General features: G+C 50.5%; 1 protein-coding gene across 9 annotated transcripts in view; it reads right to left on the minus strand.

Annotated features, from left to right (window-relative positions):
* LOC112216786 (kinesin-like protein KIF21A) overlaps nt 1-14,740 on the minus strand; it is a 59,134-nt gene that overhangs the window by 10,653 nt on the left and 33,741 nt on the right. For 5 of the 9 annotated variants that reach the window (XM_042300067.1, XM_042300068.1, XM_042300066.1 and 2 more), the window contains exons 3-19: nt 10,837-11,019; nt 9,735-9,884; nt 9,302-9,436; nt 8,442-8,615; nt 7,830-7,945; nt 7,210-7,405; nt 6,592-6,781; nt 6,387-6,450; nt 6,048-6,251; nt 5,324-5,368; nt 3,237-3,297; nt 3,018-3,135; nt 2,592-2,780; nt 1,987-2,207; nt 866-973; nt 690-758; nt 381-529 (exon numbers count right to left, since the gene is read on the minus strand). In XM_042300067.1, the coding sequence (XP_042156001.1) occupies nt 381-529; nt 690-758; nt 866-973; nt 1,987-2,207; nt 2,592-2,780; nt 3,018-3,135; nt 3,237-3,297; nt 5,324-5,368; nt 6,048-6,251; nt 6,387-6,450; nt 6,592-6,781; nt 7,210-7,405; nt 7,830-7,945; nt 8,442-8,615; nt 9,302-9,436; nt 9,735-9,884; nt 10,837-11,019 (2,372 nt within the window). The remainder of the gene's footprint in view (nt 1-380; nt 530-689; nt 759-865; nt 974-1,986; nt 2,208-2,591; nt 2,781-3,017; nt 3,136-3,236; nt 3,298-5,323; nt 5,369-6,047; nt 6,252-6,386; nt 6,451-6,591; nt 6,782-7,209; nt 7,406-7,829; nt 7,946-8,441; nt 8,616-9,301; nt 9,437-9,734; nt 9,885-10,836; nt 11,020-14,740) is intronic. The other 4 variants (XM_042300073.1, XM_042300074.1, XM_042300069.1 and 1 more) reach the window with 3 other exon arrangements.

Here is a 14,740-nt window from a genome sequence, read left to right on the forward strand (position 1 = left end):
AATTTCCTCTGAGTAGTTTGACATTTTAATTACACTGGGTTGAACTACACTCCAATGTTTTTTGTATTTTCTAATTACTGTAATTTGTCTTTTCAAAATACAATAAAAAAAAAAAAATAACAATGTTATAGTGGTACACATTATGTGTGTCCCCTTTCACCCTCTATTGGTATTGTCATGACTTGCCAGTCCTGAGAGGGAGATCAGGGGTGCCGGCTAGGCAATGGTAGTTTATTTTCATACATTGTTCTTTATGTCATTTTTATGTATTTTGTAACTGTAGCTATTTGGTTAACAAACACATCATGCCTATGCACACGAGCAAACGCACACACACACACACACATACACACTCACACCATCAGTCCTGCTGGTAGTACCTTGGGGTGCCATTGGGGCCTGCTGCCCCAGCAGAGTGAGGTCTCCCTAGGATGCTGCGGTGAGAAGGGTCCTGGAGGGGCTCCGGTAGGCTCACCTTTCTGTTTACCTTCCCTGAAGTTGGCCTCACCTGCTTCCTCAGAGCTGTCACCTAGCACAAGAGGAAAGCAGGGCCATGTTCAGTAGGGAGAAAATGTTTTGAAACCGAGATACTACCTGAACGTGTTCAAAAAGTACAAAGATGTTTTGTTTTCCATTGCGAAACGGTTTGCTACAGTTTGCCACACTGAACATGACCCCATGTATCTTACCTCCTCATTCTTCCTGCGCAGTATCAGGTCCTGCTGCCTCTTCTGAGCCTCCAGCTGTCTCAGTTGGTGCTGTAAGTGACAGGCACATCATATCAATAGAATTCAATTGAATTGAACTTGGTCACAGGCTAACACACAACTTCACAACACACATTATTTCCTGTCTGTAACGTTACCTCATGTTTGCGCTGGTCCTTCTTCAGAGTGGCGATCTCTCGGTTGCGTCGGCACTCTGACGCTCTGTTTTTCTCCTGCACCTCCTTCATCTGACGCATCAGACCCACCTAGCACAACACCCACCATTTACATGTCAATCAATCAGTCAACATATCCATCCATCCTCCAACTAACCACCCACCCACCCAACCTACCACCCATCCATCCTCCAACTAACCACCCACCCACCCAACCTACCACCCATCCATCCTCCAACTAACCACCCACCCACCCACCCTACCACCCATCCATCCTCCAACTAACCACCCACCCACCCTACCATCCATCCACCCTCCAACTAACCACCACCCACCCACCCATCCCCACCCTACCATCCATCCACCCTCCAACTAACCACCCACCCACCCACCCTACCACCCATCCATCCTCCAACTAAACCACCCACCCACCCATCCATCCTCCAACCAACCACCCACCCACCCACCCTACCACCCATCCATCCTCCAACTAACCACCCACCCACCCACCCAACCTACCACCCATCCATCCTCCAACTAACCACCCACCCACCCATCCATCCTCCAACTAACCACCCACCCACCCTACCATCCATCCACCCTCCAACTAACCACCCACCCACCCACCCACCCTACCATCCATCCACCCTCCAACAACCACCCACCCACCCACCCACCCACCCACCCACCCTACCATCCATCCATCCTCCAACTAACCACCCACCCACCCACCCTACCACCCATCCATCCTCCAACTAACCACCCACCCACCCACCCTACCACCCATCCATCCTCCAACTAACCACCCACCCACCCTACCACCCATCCATCCATCCATCCTCCAACTAACCACACCCCACCCACCCACCCACCCTACCACACATCCATCCTCCAACTACCCACCCACCCACCCTACCACCCATCCATCCTCCAACTAACCACCCACCCACCCTACCACCCATCCATCCTCCAACTAACCACCCACCCACCCACCCTACCACCCACCCACGCTACCACCCACCCACCCTACCCCCCACCCACCCACCCACCCTACCACCCACCCTACCACCCATCCATCCTTCCATCCACAATTTTCTCTTGACCTTTGTTTTCTTCATCTCAGCCACATCCTGGTTGAGTTTCTTGAGCTGCTTCTCGTACTGCGATTGGTTCTTGAGGAGGCGTGCGTGTTCCTTCTGGGCTGACTGCAGCTTCTGCATCTCCTTGTTCATAGAGCTCAGCTTCTTCTCATATTCTAACTTAATCTTCTTTGCTTTCCCCTCCGTGCATGTCTCCACTGAGCCTGCAGACACAACTAACTCAGCTAAGCACGGGCACGGTGGAAACAACACAACACAGTTCGGTTCAACTTACACAGCTCAGCACAGCCACAATGGAATATCAATCAAATCAGTCATTCAAATGTTAGCCTTTTTACAGTCACAAAGTGATTTACAGAATACGACAACCCTCTAGAAATAAGGGGTTTAAACACACACTTTATGGTGTGTAAAATAACAAATCATGACAGAGGGACTCAGACAAAATACATTAAAATGCTATGTACAGGTATGATGTCATTGGTGGTGGACAGTATTAGTTAGATAGTTAGCCCTTCATTAATCTGCCACCACATTCCTGTGCGCCTCTGCTCTACCGAGGTTGTGACCATGATGCACGGCCACGTCTCTCTCTCTCGTATACGTACCCATGTTGTGCAGCACCTTGTCCCTCTCCAGCTGTGTGTCTCTGATCTTACTCTGCAGCATCATCAGCTTCTGTTCGTACTGCTGCTTGAGCGTGTGCAGACGGCGCTGGCTGTTCTCCAGCTCGTCGATCAGCTTCTGCTTGATGGCGATCTCACACGTGATGTTGGCCAGGTCCGCCTGGAAGTTCTCTTTTTCCAGAGAACACACACAGAACGAGCTATATGAGACACGCTTCAATGACATATTCACTATTCTTTCATCAAAACAACAGAATAATCTAATCACGGTGAATGAATAAGGGGTGTTAGAGCTGGGTTTGAAAAAACCCCTGCACACACTCCACGTGGCCCTCCAGGACCAAAGAAGCAAGGCATTCTTTATGAAAAAAAAGCACCTTTGGAGGTGTGTGTGTGAGAGAGTTTTACCTTTCTCATCCAGTTCTTCAGAGTCTGACTCGTCCGAGCTCTCCTCTCCCTCCATCTCGTACTCCTCGTCTTCTCCCTCCAGCTCCTCTCCTTCCTCATGGTCACTGACGTGGTCATCCTGTTCACACACATTTACACGATGTGAGTACAAAGAACACACACACACACACACACACACACTGACTTAAATATGGCAATTAAGGACATTCTTAGACGTACCCCCTCAGCCTCGTCGTTGCCTCGTTCCTGTTCGTTGTCAGGTACCTCCTCCTTGACCACACTGTGAGGACAGAACCAGAGGTTCAGGGACCCATTGACCGCAAACACAAGACATCAGGTCACTAGACTATCAGGGAGTACTACCATACCATACAGCACTACCATACAGCACTAGCACACAGCACATGAACACACTACCTTGATTTTTCTGCATACTGTAAAAATGCATTTAAGGTTAGAATCACAATTCAAACAGAACCCAAATCATTTGGTTGTTAGAATCATCCTTGAAGTAGACGTTAGTGAATGATTGATTGACACTATGTGGTTGCATCATGGCAAAAAGTGCTGAATCTTTTAGTTCATTTCTTTAGTTTAAGGGTCTCAACAATGCAGAAAGGGGGAGAAGGGGTAAAAGAAGGGGGAGAGATTACAAGTGGGTTCTCCTCCAGGTGTGGAAACTACCTGCAGGTGTAAAAGCTGTGTTAGAGAGGCGGGAAGAAGGGAGTTAGAGAGATGGGGGAGAGAGGGAGAACAGGGGGTAGAGAGATGAGGGAGGACAGGGGGTAGAGAGATGGGGGAGAGAGGGAGGACAGGGGGTTAGAGAGAGAGGAAAGGGGGTTAGAGAGATGGGGGAGAGAGGGAGGAAAGGGGTTAGAGAGATGGGGGAGAGAGGGAGGACAGGGGGGTAGAGAGGTGGGGAGAGAGAGAGGGAGGAAAGGGGGTTAGAGAGATGGGGAGAGATGAGGGAGGACAGGGGGTTAGAGAGATGGGGAGAGAGGGAGGAAAGGGGGTTAGAGAGATGGGGGAGAGAGGGAGGACAGGGGGTAGAGAGGGGGAAAGGGGGAGAGAGATGGGGGAGAGAGGGAGGACAGGGGGTTAGAGAGATGGGGAGGGAGGAAAGTGGGTTAGAGAGATGGGGAGAGAGGGAGGACAGGGAGTTAGAGAGATGAGGGAGGAAAGGGGTTAGAGAGATGGGGAGAGAGGGAGGACAGGGAGTTAGAGAGATGAGGGAGAGGGGGTTAGAAAGATGGGGAGAGAGGGAGGACAGGGAGTTAGAGAGATGGGGGGGAGAGGGAGGACAGGGGATTAGAGAGATGGGGGGAGAGGGAGGACAGGGGTTAGAGAGATGGGGAGAGAGGGAGGACAGGGGGTAGAGAGATGGGGGAAAGGGAGGAAAGAGGGTTAGAGAGATGGGGAGAGAGGGAGGAAAGGGGGTTAGAGAGATGAGGGAGGAAAGGGGGTTAGAGAGATGGGGAGAGAGGGAGGACAGGGAGTTAGAGAGATGGGGGGAGAGAGGGAGGACAGGGGATTAGAGAGATGGGGGGAGAGGGAGGACAGGGGGTTAGAGAGATGGGGGAGAGAGGGAGGACAGGGGGTAGAGAGATGGGGAGAGAGGGAGGAAAGGGGTTAGAGAGATGGGGGAGAGAGGGAGGACAGGGGGTTAGAGAGATGGGGAGAGGGAGGACAGGGGGTTAGAGAGATGGGGGAGAGAGGGAGGACAGGGGTTAGAGAGATGGGGAGAGAGGGAGGACAGGGGTTAGAGAGATGGGGGAGAGAGGCGGGAAGAAGGGAGTTAGAGAGATGGTGGAGAGAGGGAGGACATGGGGTTAGAGAGATGGGGGAGAGAGGGAGGACAGGGGGTTAGAGAGATGGGGGAGAGAGGGAGGAAAGGGGGTTAGAGAGATGGTGGAGAGGGATGGGGGAGAGAGGGAGGACAGGGGTTAGAGAGATGGGGGAGAGGGAGGACAGGGGTTAGAGAGATGGGGGAGAGAGGGAGGAAAGGGGTTAGCGAGATGGGGAGAGAGGGGGAAAGGGGGTTAGAGAGATGGGGGAGAGAGGGAGGACAGGGGGTTAGAGAGATGGGGAGAGGGGGAGGAAAGGGGTTAGAGAGATGGGGGATAGAGGGAGGAAAGGGGTTAGAGAGATGGGGGAGAGAGGGAGGACAGGGGTTAGAGAGATGGGGGAGAGAGGGAGGAAAGGGGTTAGAGAGATGGGGGAGAGAGGGAGGAAAGGGGGTTAGAGAGATGGGGGAGAGAGGGAGGACAGGGGGTTAGAGAGATGGGGGAGAGAGGGGCATAGCAAACCTGGCAAGCCCAACCTCATGGTGACTCTCCTCGAGCCGCTGCAGTCTTCAGAGTAGGGGAGGAGAATGGGGGAGACAGTTGGAGAGAGTGAGGTTGGCGGGGGAAGGGAGTGAACCAGAGAGCAGAAAAGAGTGTAGCAAAGAAGAACAGGTTAACCTTCGAGGATTTGGCGCTGGTAGTCTTCTATTGGCTTGTTGATGTGTAACCAAGCCATTGATGTGCTATGTTGCTTATCAAATGTGTATTAAACCCCAGAGGAAGAGAGAGACTAGTTGCACAGTACAGGTACATCTGAACATGACTGGGCCTGTTATATAAACCCATCCTCGTGTATGTAAGGGGTATTAGATAGACATTAGAGAGGGAACAGGTACCTGCTGAAGGGGAAAGGCTGGGTGCCAGAACTAATTACCCAAAACACCCTGGGACAACAACGGAAACCAATCCCCCCCTCTTCCCTCCCCAGTACCGCCTCTCCCCTCACCCCACCATGCCCACCCCATCTCTAACCACCTCCGAGCATATCACTGTCAGACTCAAGGTCTACCATCAAAGTCTACCCAATTCTCCCTGTTGTTTCATCCACACGTTTGGACATAGAGTTACAAATTGTAACAAACATAAACGCAATCGGTTTCATTGCATGTATGTGAAATGTACATCAAAACAGGAACGTGGAATGAGCGCAATATCTAAGATATGAAGGGAAAAGAACAACTCCTACCTCTTCTTTTTCTTCCTCTCTTTCTTCTTGAGTTTCTCCAGATCTTTCTTGGCCATTTCGATGATGTCAGAGGCCTCTCTCTCCGGGGCGAGTTGGGCTGGGGAGAAGGAGCCCCCAACCCCGTACAGGGATGAACGTGTGTTGGCACGGGACAAGGTTTTACGGAGGTTCTCATTCACTGCCTCACTCTCCAGAAGCTTGGCTCTGCAGACACAAGACCAACGGTCAGAATACTGTTGTGGGTCTCCAAACACCAAAACCAAATGTCACAATACTCAATGCCTTCCTTTCTACAGACACATCATGCTGTACATGTAAGAGACACGTCATGCATCATACCTGAGCACCTCGATTTCTTTGATGTAGTTCTGGATCATATTTCCAATTTCCTCATTCCCCTCACCTGGAAGATAATCCAACACGAGCGCATTTTCAGCACTTTTCCCATAGACTTTAATGGAGCACTTCCTCTCCCACTAGCCTGGATTTAGAATCATCACGGCGCAGTGTGAATGAGGCCCATTATTCCTGTCCCAGTACGTACCCACTTTGGCCAGAGCCTGGTTGGCCTGGTCACTGAGGTACTGTGTGAGTCTGGCCCTCTGAGCGTCAATGGTCTCCTGCATGGCCTTGACCCTGATCCTCAGGTTGCTGTTCTCTGTCTGCAGCATGCTGTTCTCATGGACCATGTCGTTGATGCTCTCCATGCCGTCCTCCCCCACCATACGCTTGCCCTGAGACCAGAGAGAGACCAGAGGACTATGGTTATTATAGCAGATCACTATGGTAGATCAGTTAGGCAAATACACATTGTTATACCTCCCCTACCAGATGCTTGCCCTGCTCAGACCAGAGGGAACCAGAGAGATGAGTGTTGATCATAGAGAAATATAGACTGAAATCCACACGGAATATCCCTCCGTTTCACTATTGTTTAGTTGGATTCCAGGCTACCAGAAACACAGCCTCAATGGACACATGTGCAGCCGCTAGTACGTTTTAAGTTATATGGATCCGTATAATGGTACAATTTACCATATGACTTGGAAAACAGGGCCTTTGTAATGATATCTAAAATAGCAACAAACAAACAAAAATCTTCCTCTCTCTCTCTCTCTCTCTCTCTCTCTCGCACCCTCCATCCTCTCTTTCCTTGTCTTACCGTCTTGTACTCCATCAGTTCCATCTGTAGCCTGGCAATGTCAGTCCTGAGAGCTGATATCTGCTGGGAGGCTTTGTCCTGGTTCACCATCACCTTGTTCTTAATGTTCCTGGCTCGGTTAGCGTAGTTCAGGCAGCTCAGTGTCTCCATGAAGTCCCGGTCAGATGGGCTGATACACGCTATCATCACCGTTTGACTGGGGGGAGAGATAGAAGATGGACGGAATACCGACACAGACCGTAAGCAGACGCACGGGAAAAAACGAGACTACATTAGGAACTGAATAACTACACAGGCAGTGTTTTGATATCAATGTAAAACACTTCGTAAACTGCTTGGAAAAGCCGTACAGAATGAATGATTCTAATTTAGTCAAAAATACACCATTTTTCATATAGATGGTAATTAATTCACTCGCTAGCATAAAGAAATTCCGCTTTTTAATGGGTCACTTTTAAAACATTGATATTCCAGTCAGCAGACCTTCGTTAGACAGATAATTCATTCATATACAGAATAAAGCTTCAGGGAGAGGTTCTAGTGTTAAACCTCTATTGTATCTACATCTTCCAACACTGTTACATACAGTGTCTTTGTGTGGTTCATGAGGACATACAGACCTGTTTCCTCCCAGAGAGTCCTGCAGTAGCCGGGTGAGTTTCGAGTCCCTGTAAGGCACGTGGGTGGACCTCTTACTCCTGTCCCCCAGAGCACTGATCACGTTACCCAGCGCAAGCTGCAGAGAGAGAGGAAAAAAACAGACCAAGGAGACATGAAGATGAGACAAGGTCCTTAAAAATGAGGCTTAAACATCTGCATTCTATCAAAAATAAAGCATCAAATCCTTCCTTTAATGTGATGTTGAAATTCAGTTGTCGTTCAAAGAGATGGCGGCAGACAGTGTTGGTAGAACGTCTGCAATATCTTTCTCAACCACCAGGAGGCTCCTTTTCCCATAGTTTCCAAGCTCTAGACAACAGGTGTATCATTGAAACAGTTCATGTCAGTCATCCTAGAAGAGGACACGGCATCATCACTGTCCTGACTCTCTAAAACCTCCTAGTGCTGAGTAATCTATGACCTTTACAGGCACTGTTATAGCATCGGGAATGTTTAGGGTCAATTCCATTTCAAGCCAGTCAACTTGTAATGGAAATTGACCCAAACCAGGCACTGTGTGTACAACATCTTACTAACTATAGCATGCGTTATTTCCACAGTGAGAGTCTCACCAGTCCACAGTTGATGGAGATGCCTTCCTTGGCTCTATCCCCGGTAGCTCCTGTCCTCTTTAGTCTCTCGGACCCGGCCAGGTCCACAAAGTGAAACTTAGCCGTCAGGGTCTCAAACTCAGAGTTGATGTCAGAGGAACCGTTGGCCCGACGGTTGTCTGTCTCACTGGACTCCTGAAGGAGGAGATGGGTATGGTGTATAAAACAAATAAGAGACTGTGGGGGAAAATACGCCTGGTGATCGTGTTTGTAATTCCATGTCCTGGACATGTGTATCGACATTTCGGGCTGTAGCATTGATTTAGGCCTACGGGAGAAACACAACTGGTGGTTTTCGTCTTCCATTATAGCGCTCAATGACAACACCAGTGGATAGGCCTGTCTGTATCTGTAACAGCCTGTATATTGTTCATGTAATCAGCGGGCAGGGAGAGGAGGATGACATCATGCCCAGCTGGTGTGTGTGTGTGAATTGGGAGCTATGTGGGGAGATATGCTGTGTGGGGAGCTGTGTCGCTGGCTGGGGAGCTGTGTGGGAGGCTTGGGCAACTCTGCATTTCACAGTCCTCTTGTTTATCAGCTGGGGTGTTTATTGATTATCTCATAAACACTAGGAAATTACATGCTATTAATGTGTATTTTCACAATTGGGAACGAACGAGTGGTTGTTTGTTACAGCCCCCAAATGAAATGGTAATGATTATGCAGCCTAATAGCCTTATAATCTTTATAATCATAAAGAATGACAGGGAAAACAGCTAAGTGAATATAGTACAGCCAGTGAAATAGACTGTCAAAAGCGTATCCTATCCTAGGCTTGGCTCTAGAGAGCTCCAGCCCACTGGTGCGATGCCACGTACACTGTCATCCGGAGCGCAGACTCTGACTTGGCACAGGTGGATGGTGAAGATGGCATGGGAGCGCGAGCTCTGGACATTCATCTGGGTGCTGGCCGTGGTACGGGACAGAGCACCCAGCTTCAGACACTGCATCATCTGTACAGGGAGGGAGGGAGGGAGGGAGGGAGGGAGGGAGGGAGGGAGGGAGGGAGGGAGGGAGGGAGGGAGGGAGGGAGGGAGGGAGGGGGAGGGAGGGAGGGAGGGGGAGGGAGGGAGGGAGGGAGGGAGGGAGGGAGGGAGGGAGAGTTTAGAGTACACTGTATTCAAGAGATAAATTCTGTTTGACAATTCACATACACAAACAGGTTTAGGCTCACATCAATAACATATATTTAACCAATGACCTTAGGTACAGATTGGTGTTATTCTGCTTTAGGCTGCGATTGAGACTAACCTCTGCCTCGGAGGCGACCGTGCGTGTGGTGACTCCCACAGTGTAGATGCCTCCGTTAGCGTCCTCGTGAATCTTGATGGTGGACTTCTGTCTCTTCCCATCCATGTCCCGCGTTGATTCAAACAGATCCAACACCTCCTCATTGTACAGCTGGGATAGTGGATAGTTTTTCAAATAAAAAAACGATCCGATGAGCCAATACCCCAAAGCCAAATAACTGTGCATGGAAAACATCATATATTCCATTTTAATTTTTTTTTTGTCATATCCAATTGGTAGTTACAGTCTTGTCCCATTGCTGCAACTCCCATACAGACTCGGGAGAGTCGAAGGTCGAGAGCCATGCGTCCTCCGAAACACAACCCGCCAAAAAGGCACAATGCACACAATGCACGCTTAACAAGAAAGCCAGCCACACCAATGTGTTAGAGGAAACACCGTACAACTGGCGACCGAAGTCAGCGTGCATGCGCCCGGGCCCGCAACAGGTGTCGCTAGAGCGTGATGGGACAAGGACATCCCGGCCGGACAAACCCTCCCCTAAGCCGGACAACGCTGGGCCAATTGTGCGTCGCATCATATGTCTCGCGGTCGCGGCCGGCTGCGACGCGGCCCGGTATCTAACTCGGGAGGCCACTGCTTTATTAGTTGTTAGAGACATGCATTAGCAAGCGATATCAGAGTTGAGTGAGACAAGTCATTCCCTAGTAACTACTCTATGGCGATAAGTCATCTGCCTGTAGAGTTAAGTTAGCTGAACACATCCCATGAGCAATAATTCCCTCTGCTCCAGGCTGCTACACACAGATGCTGCGACCCCTAGCCAGAACCCTTCCCCCTAATACCTCTCTTGTGTTAGCAGCTCTGAGGGAAGGGAACAGGATATATTGAAGTAAGGAATAATGCCTTCCAGGGCCAATGAAACCTGCCTCTCCTAGCTTCCTCATGTTGCTGAGCTAATGTGAGACTACAGAGAGAGATTGTGTTTCTGGTTCAAAAGTGTAACCCGTGTGGATTGAATACGGGTCTCCCGCTCACCAACCCCAACGGTCTTAACCAAATCACCTCAGCTCCAAAAGCACATGCTTTCCGTCACACATACCTCCAGGAACTGTGCGTTGATCTTGAACTCGGGTACAGGCTTGCCTTGCTCTGTGGCGGCCTGCCGTCGTTCCTCAATGCCCCTGAAGAGGTGCCCGACTGCCCGGGGAATGATGCCCAGCTCCTCCTCACAGATGTTCACGTCAAACCCTGTGCCCATGGTGTAGGTCTTCCCCGAACCAGTCTGGGGGAGAGGGAGAAGGAGGGGGAGGACATGATAGGATCAATAACAAATGATATTGTTTCATTTATTTACTCACTTATCTGACTTCAAACGTATTCAGACAGTCAGTGGGCCTAAGGTGCTGTTTCATGAATGCAGCAATCTAGAAGAAACACACACCTACATGGAGAAACAGTCTATTTTCAATCCTCTCAAAAATGTTTTCTTGCCTCACATCATTATTTGGAAACGGTATATTGATGATATTTTTGTTCTGTGGAGGGTTGATGCAAAACAGCTCCAGGCGTTCTATGCTTTTCTCAACTCCTGTTCTGATCATTTGAGATTTACTATGTGTCACGGCTTCTAGGAGTAGTGGGTGGAGGAGTCAGGCGCAGAGAGCAGGGTTAGTTCAAACGTGGGTCTTTATTCCAGGAACAGAGTAACGGTCACGCCAAACACAAGGGTTACCCCCAACAGATACGATGTCCTCCGGCACCCCGTAGTGCCGGAAGACGTGGGTAAATGGAGTCTCCGCAGTCTGTAGGGCCGTAGGGAGACCAGGCAATGGGAGGAGACGGGAGACCAAGCGGCACGTACCTGAGACCGGTAGGACACTGTGAAGGCGCAGGTTCCAACCGCAACGCCCACTCGATGTCCGCGTCCTCCTCCCATACCACCGGAGCCACCAGCCTAGAAGCTGGAAGGATGGGAGTAGGATCGATGGACCGGTCCTCAGTGTCATAGAGACGGGACAGCGCGTCGGCCTTAGTGTTGAGGGAACCTGGTCTATAAGAGATGGTAAATCTAAATCGGGTAAAGAACATGGCCCATCTAGCCTGACGCGAATTCAGTCTCCTCGCCGCCTGGATATACTCCAGATTGCGGTGGTCAGTCCAGATGAGGAAAGGGTGCTTAGCCCCCTCAAGCCAGTGTCTCCACACCTTCAGGGCTTTTACCATAGCTAGCAACTCCCGGTCCCCCACATCATAGTTCCGCTCCGCCGGACCCAGCTTCATGGAAAAGAAAGCGCAGGGGCGGAGCTTCGGTGGCGTACCCGAGCGCTGTGACAGCACGGCTCCAACCCCAGCCTCGGACGCATCCACCTCCACTATGAAGGCTAACGAAGGGTCCGGATGCGCCAACACGGGAGCTGCAGTAAACAGTACCTTCAACTGGTTGAAAGCTCCGTCCGCCTCAGCCGACCACCGTAAACGCACTGGCCCCCCCTTCAGCAGTGAGGTAATAGGAGCTGCTACCTGGCCAAAACCCGGTAGTAATTGGCAAACCCTAAAAACCGCTGCACCTCCTTTACCGTGGTCGGAGTCGGCCAATTACGCACAGTTTTAACGTGGTCACACTCCATCCTGACCCCCGAGGTGGAAATGCGATAACCCAGGAAGGAAACGGCTCGCTTGGAGAACATTTCTCAGCCTTGACGTATAGGTCATGCTCCAGCAGTCACCCAAGTACCTTGCGCACCAGGGAGACGTGTGGCGGAATAATCAGGATGTCATCAATGTGCACCACCACACCCTGCCCGTGCAGGTCCCTGAGAATCTCATCTACAAATACGCACCAGATTATTCACGCTCCTGAGGTCAAGTTTCGTGAAAAAACGCGCTCCGTGGAATGATTCCACCGAGGTAGCAGATAACTAAACCCCACTGTGATCGAATTGAGACCTCGTAAATCAATGCACGGACGCAGACCTCCCTCATTTTTTTCACAAAAAATACATTTGAGGAGAAGGGTGACATGGAGGGCTGAATGTACCCCGGTCTCAGAGATTCCGCGACATATGTCTCCATAGCCAACGTCCCCTCATATGACAATGGGTACACGTGACTCCTGGGAAGTGCAGCGTTCTCCTGGAGGTTTATCACGCAATCCCCCGTCGATGGGGTGGTAATTTGGTCACCCTTTTTTTACAAAAAGCGATAGCCAAATCGGCATATTCTGGGGGAATGCGCACAGTGGTAACCTGGTCTGGACTCTCCACCGACGTGGCACAGATGGAAACTCCTATACACCTACCTGAACACTCCTCTGACCACCCCTGAAGAGCCCCCTGTCTCCAGGAAATGAGGGGATTGTGACTGGCCAGCCAGGGAACCCCCAGCACCACTGGAAACCCAGGTGAATCGATAAGGAAGAAACTGATCCGCACCCTATGATCCCCCTGCGTTACCATGACCAGTGGAACCGTGGCCTCCCTGACCAGCCCTGACCCTAACGGTCGGCTATCTAAGGAGTGCACGGGGAAGGGTGGGTCTATCAGCACCAACGGAATCCCCAACCTACGGGCGAGTCTGCGATCCATAAAACTCCCAGCTGCACCTGAATCGACTAGCGCCTTATGCTGGAGAGGGGGAAAAAACGCAGGGAAAAAAATAAAATAAAAACCTGTATAAAAACAGAAGTGTTCCGCCTGCCATCTCGACTCCCAGATGTACTCCTCCCTCCAGCACCGGTCTGAAGTGTGTCCTCTCTGACCGCAGTAGGTGCAGGAGGAGCCTCCTCCTCCGGTCCCCCAAGATGCAGCCCCTCCCAACTCCACCGGAGTTGGAGCAGGAGGGCTGGGAGGTGGAACTGACAGGACCCTTTCTGAACGCCTGCGGGCAGCTAGTAGGTTGTCCAGCCGGATCGACAAGTCTATGAGCTCGTCGAGGGAGAGTGTGGTGTCCTGACAAGCTAGCTCCCTGCGGACGTCCTCCCGGAGGCTGCACCACCGGTAGTGGTCCATCAGGGCCCGGTCATTCCACCCCGCACCAGAGGCCAAGGTCCGGAACTCCAAAGCGAAGTCTTGCGCGCTCCTCGTCTCCTGTCTGTGGTGAAACAGTCGCTCACCCGAACACGGCCAGAAAACGGAGGGTGAACTCCGGGTAGTGGTCCCGAACAGAGTCTGGGCCGTTCCAGACTGCGTTGGCCCATTCCAGGGGGTGGAGGAGTCAGGCGCAGAGAGCAGGGTTAGTTCAAACGTGGGTCTTTATTCCAGGAACAGAGTACCGGTCACACCAAACACAAGGGTGCATAAATAACCAAGTCCAACAAACAGGACGAAACCGTCCGGAAAAAGGAAACCACGTAAATCTATCACACCATGAACAGAAAAACAAACGAGCACAAAAGCAGGCGGGCCTACCGGGTTTAAATAGCCCAAAACAAAACCCAAACAAGAAACAGGTGAAACGAATCAGACAAAAACAAACTGAAACAGAAAAGGGGATCGGTGGCAGCTAGTAGGCCGGCGATGACGACCGCCGACTGCCGCCCGAACAGGAAGAGGAACCATCTTCAGCGGGATCCGTGACACTATGCAATCTGATACACGTCAAATCAGTTTTCTTGATCTTCTGATCTTGTGCGAAGATAATGTTCTATACACTGATCTTTACAGGAAGCCTACTGATTGTAACAGTTTGTTGAGGGCTGATAGTTGTCACCCACTTCCCTTGAAAAATAGTTTGCCCTACAGCCAATTCTGTCGAATCAAAAGGATTTGCAAAAAACAATCAGATTTCGACAGAAATATGGCTGAGACGCAAAGAAAGTTCAAGGAGAGGGGCTACAAAAATGATCAGATTAATATTGCAATTGAGATAATTCAAAACAAAATGAGACATGACCTTTTTCAAGGTCAGTCTTGCAAAAAGACACATTCTTGTGTTCTAACTACCCGCTACTCAAAGTGCTCTGCACAAATTAAGGGAATTGTTCACAAACGTTGGCACATTCTAAA

The sequence above is a fragment of the Oncorhynchus tshawytscha genome, linkage group LG17, assembly GCF_018296145.1.
Source record: "Oncorhynchus tshawytscha isolate Ot180627B linkage group LG17, Otsh_v2.0, whole genome shotgun sequence".
NCBI classification, from domain to species: Eukaryota; Metazoa; Chordata; class Actinopteri; order Salmoniformes; family Salmonidae; genus Oncorhynchus; species Oncorhynchus tshawytscha.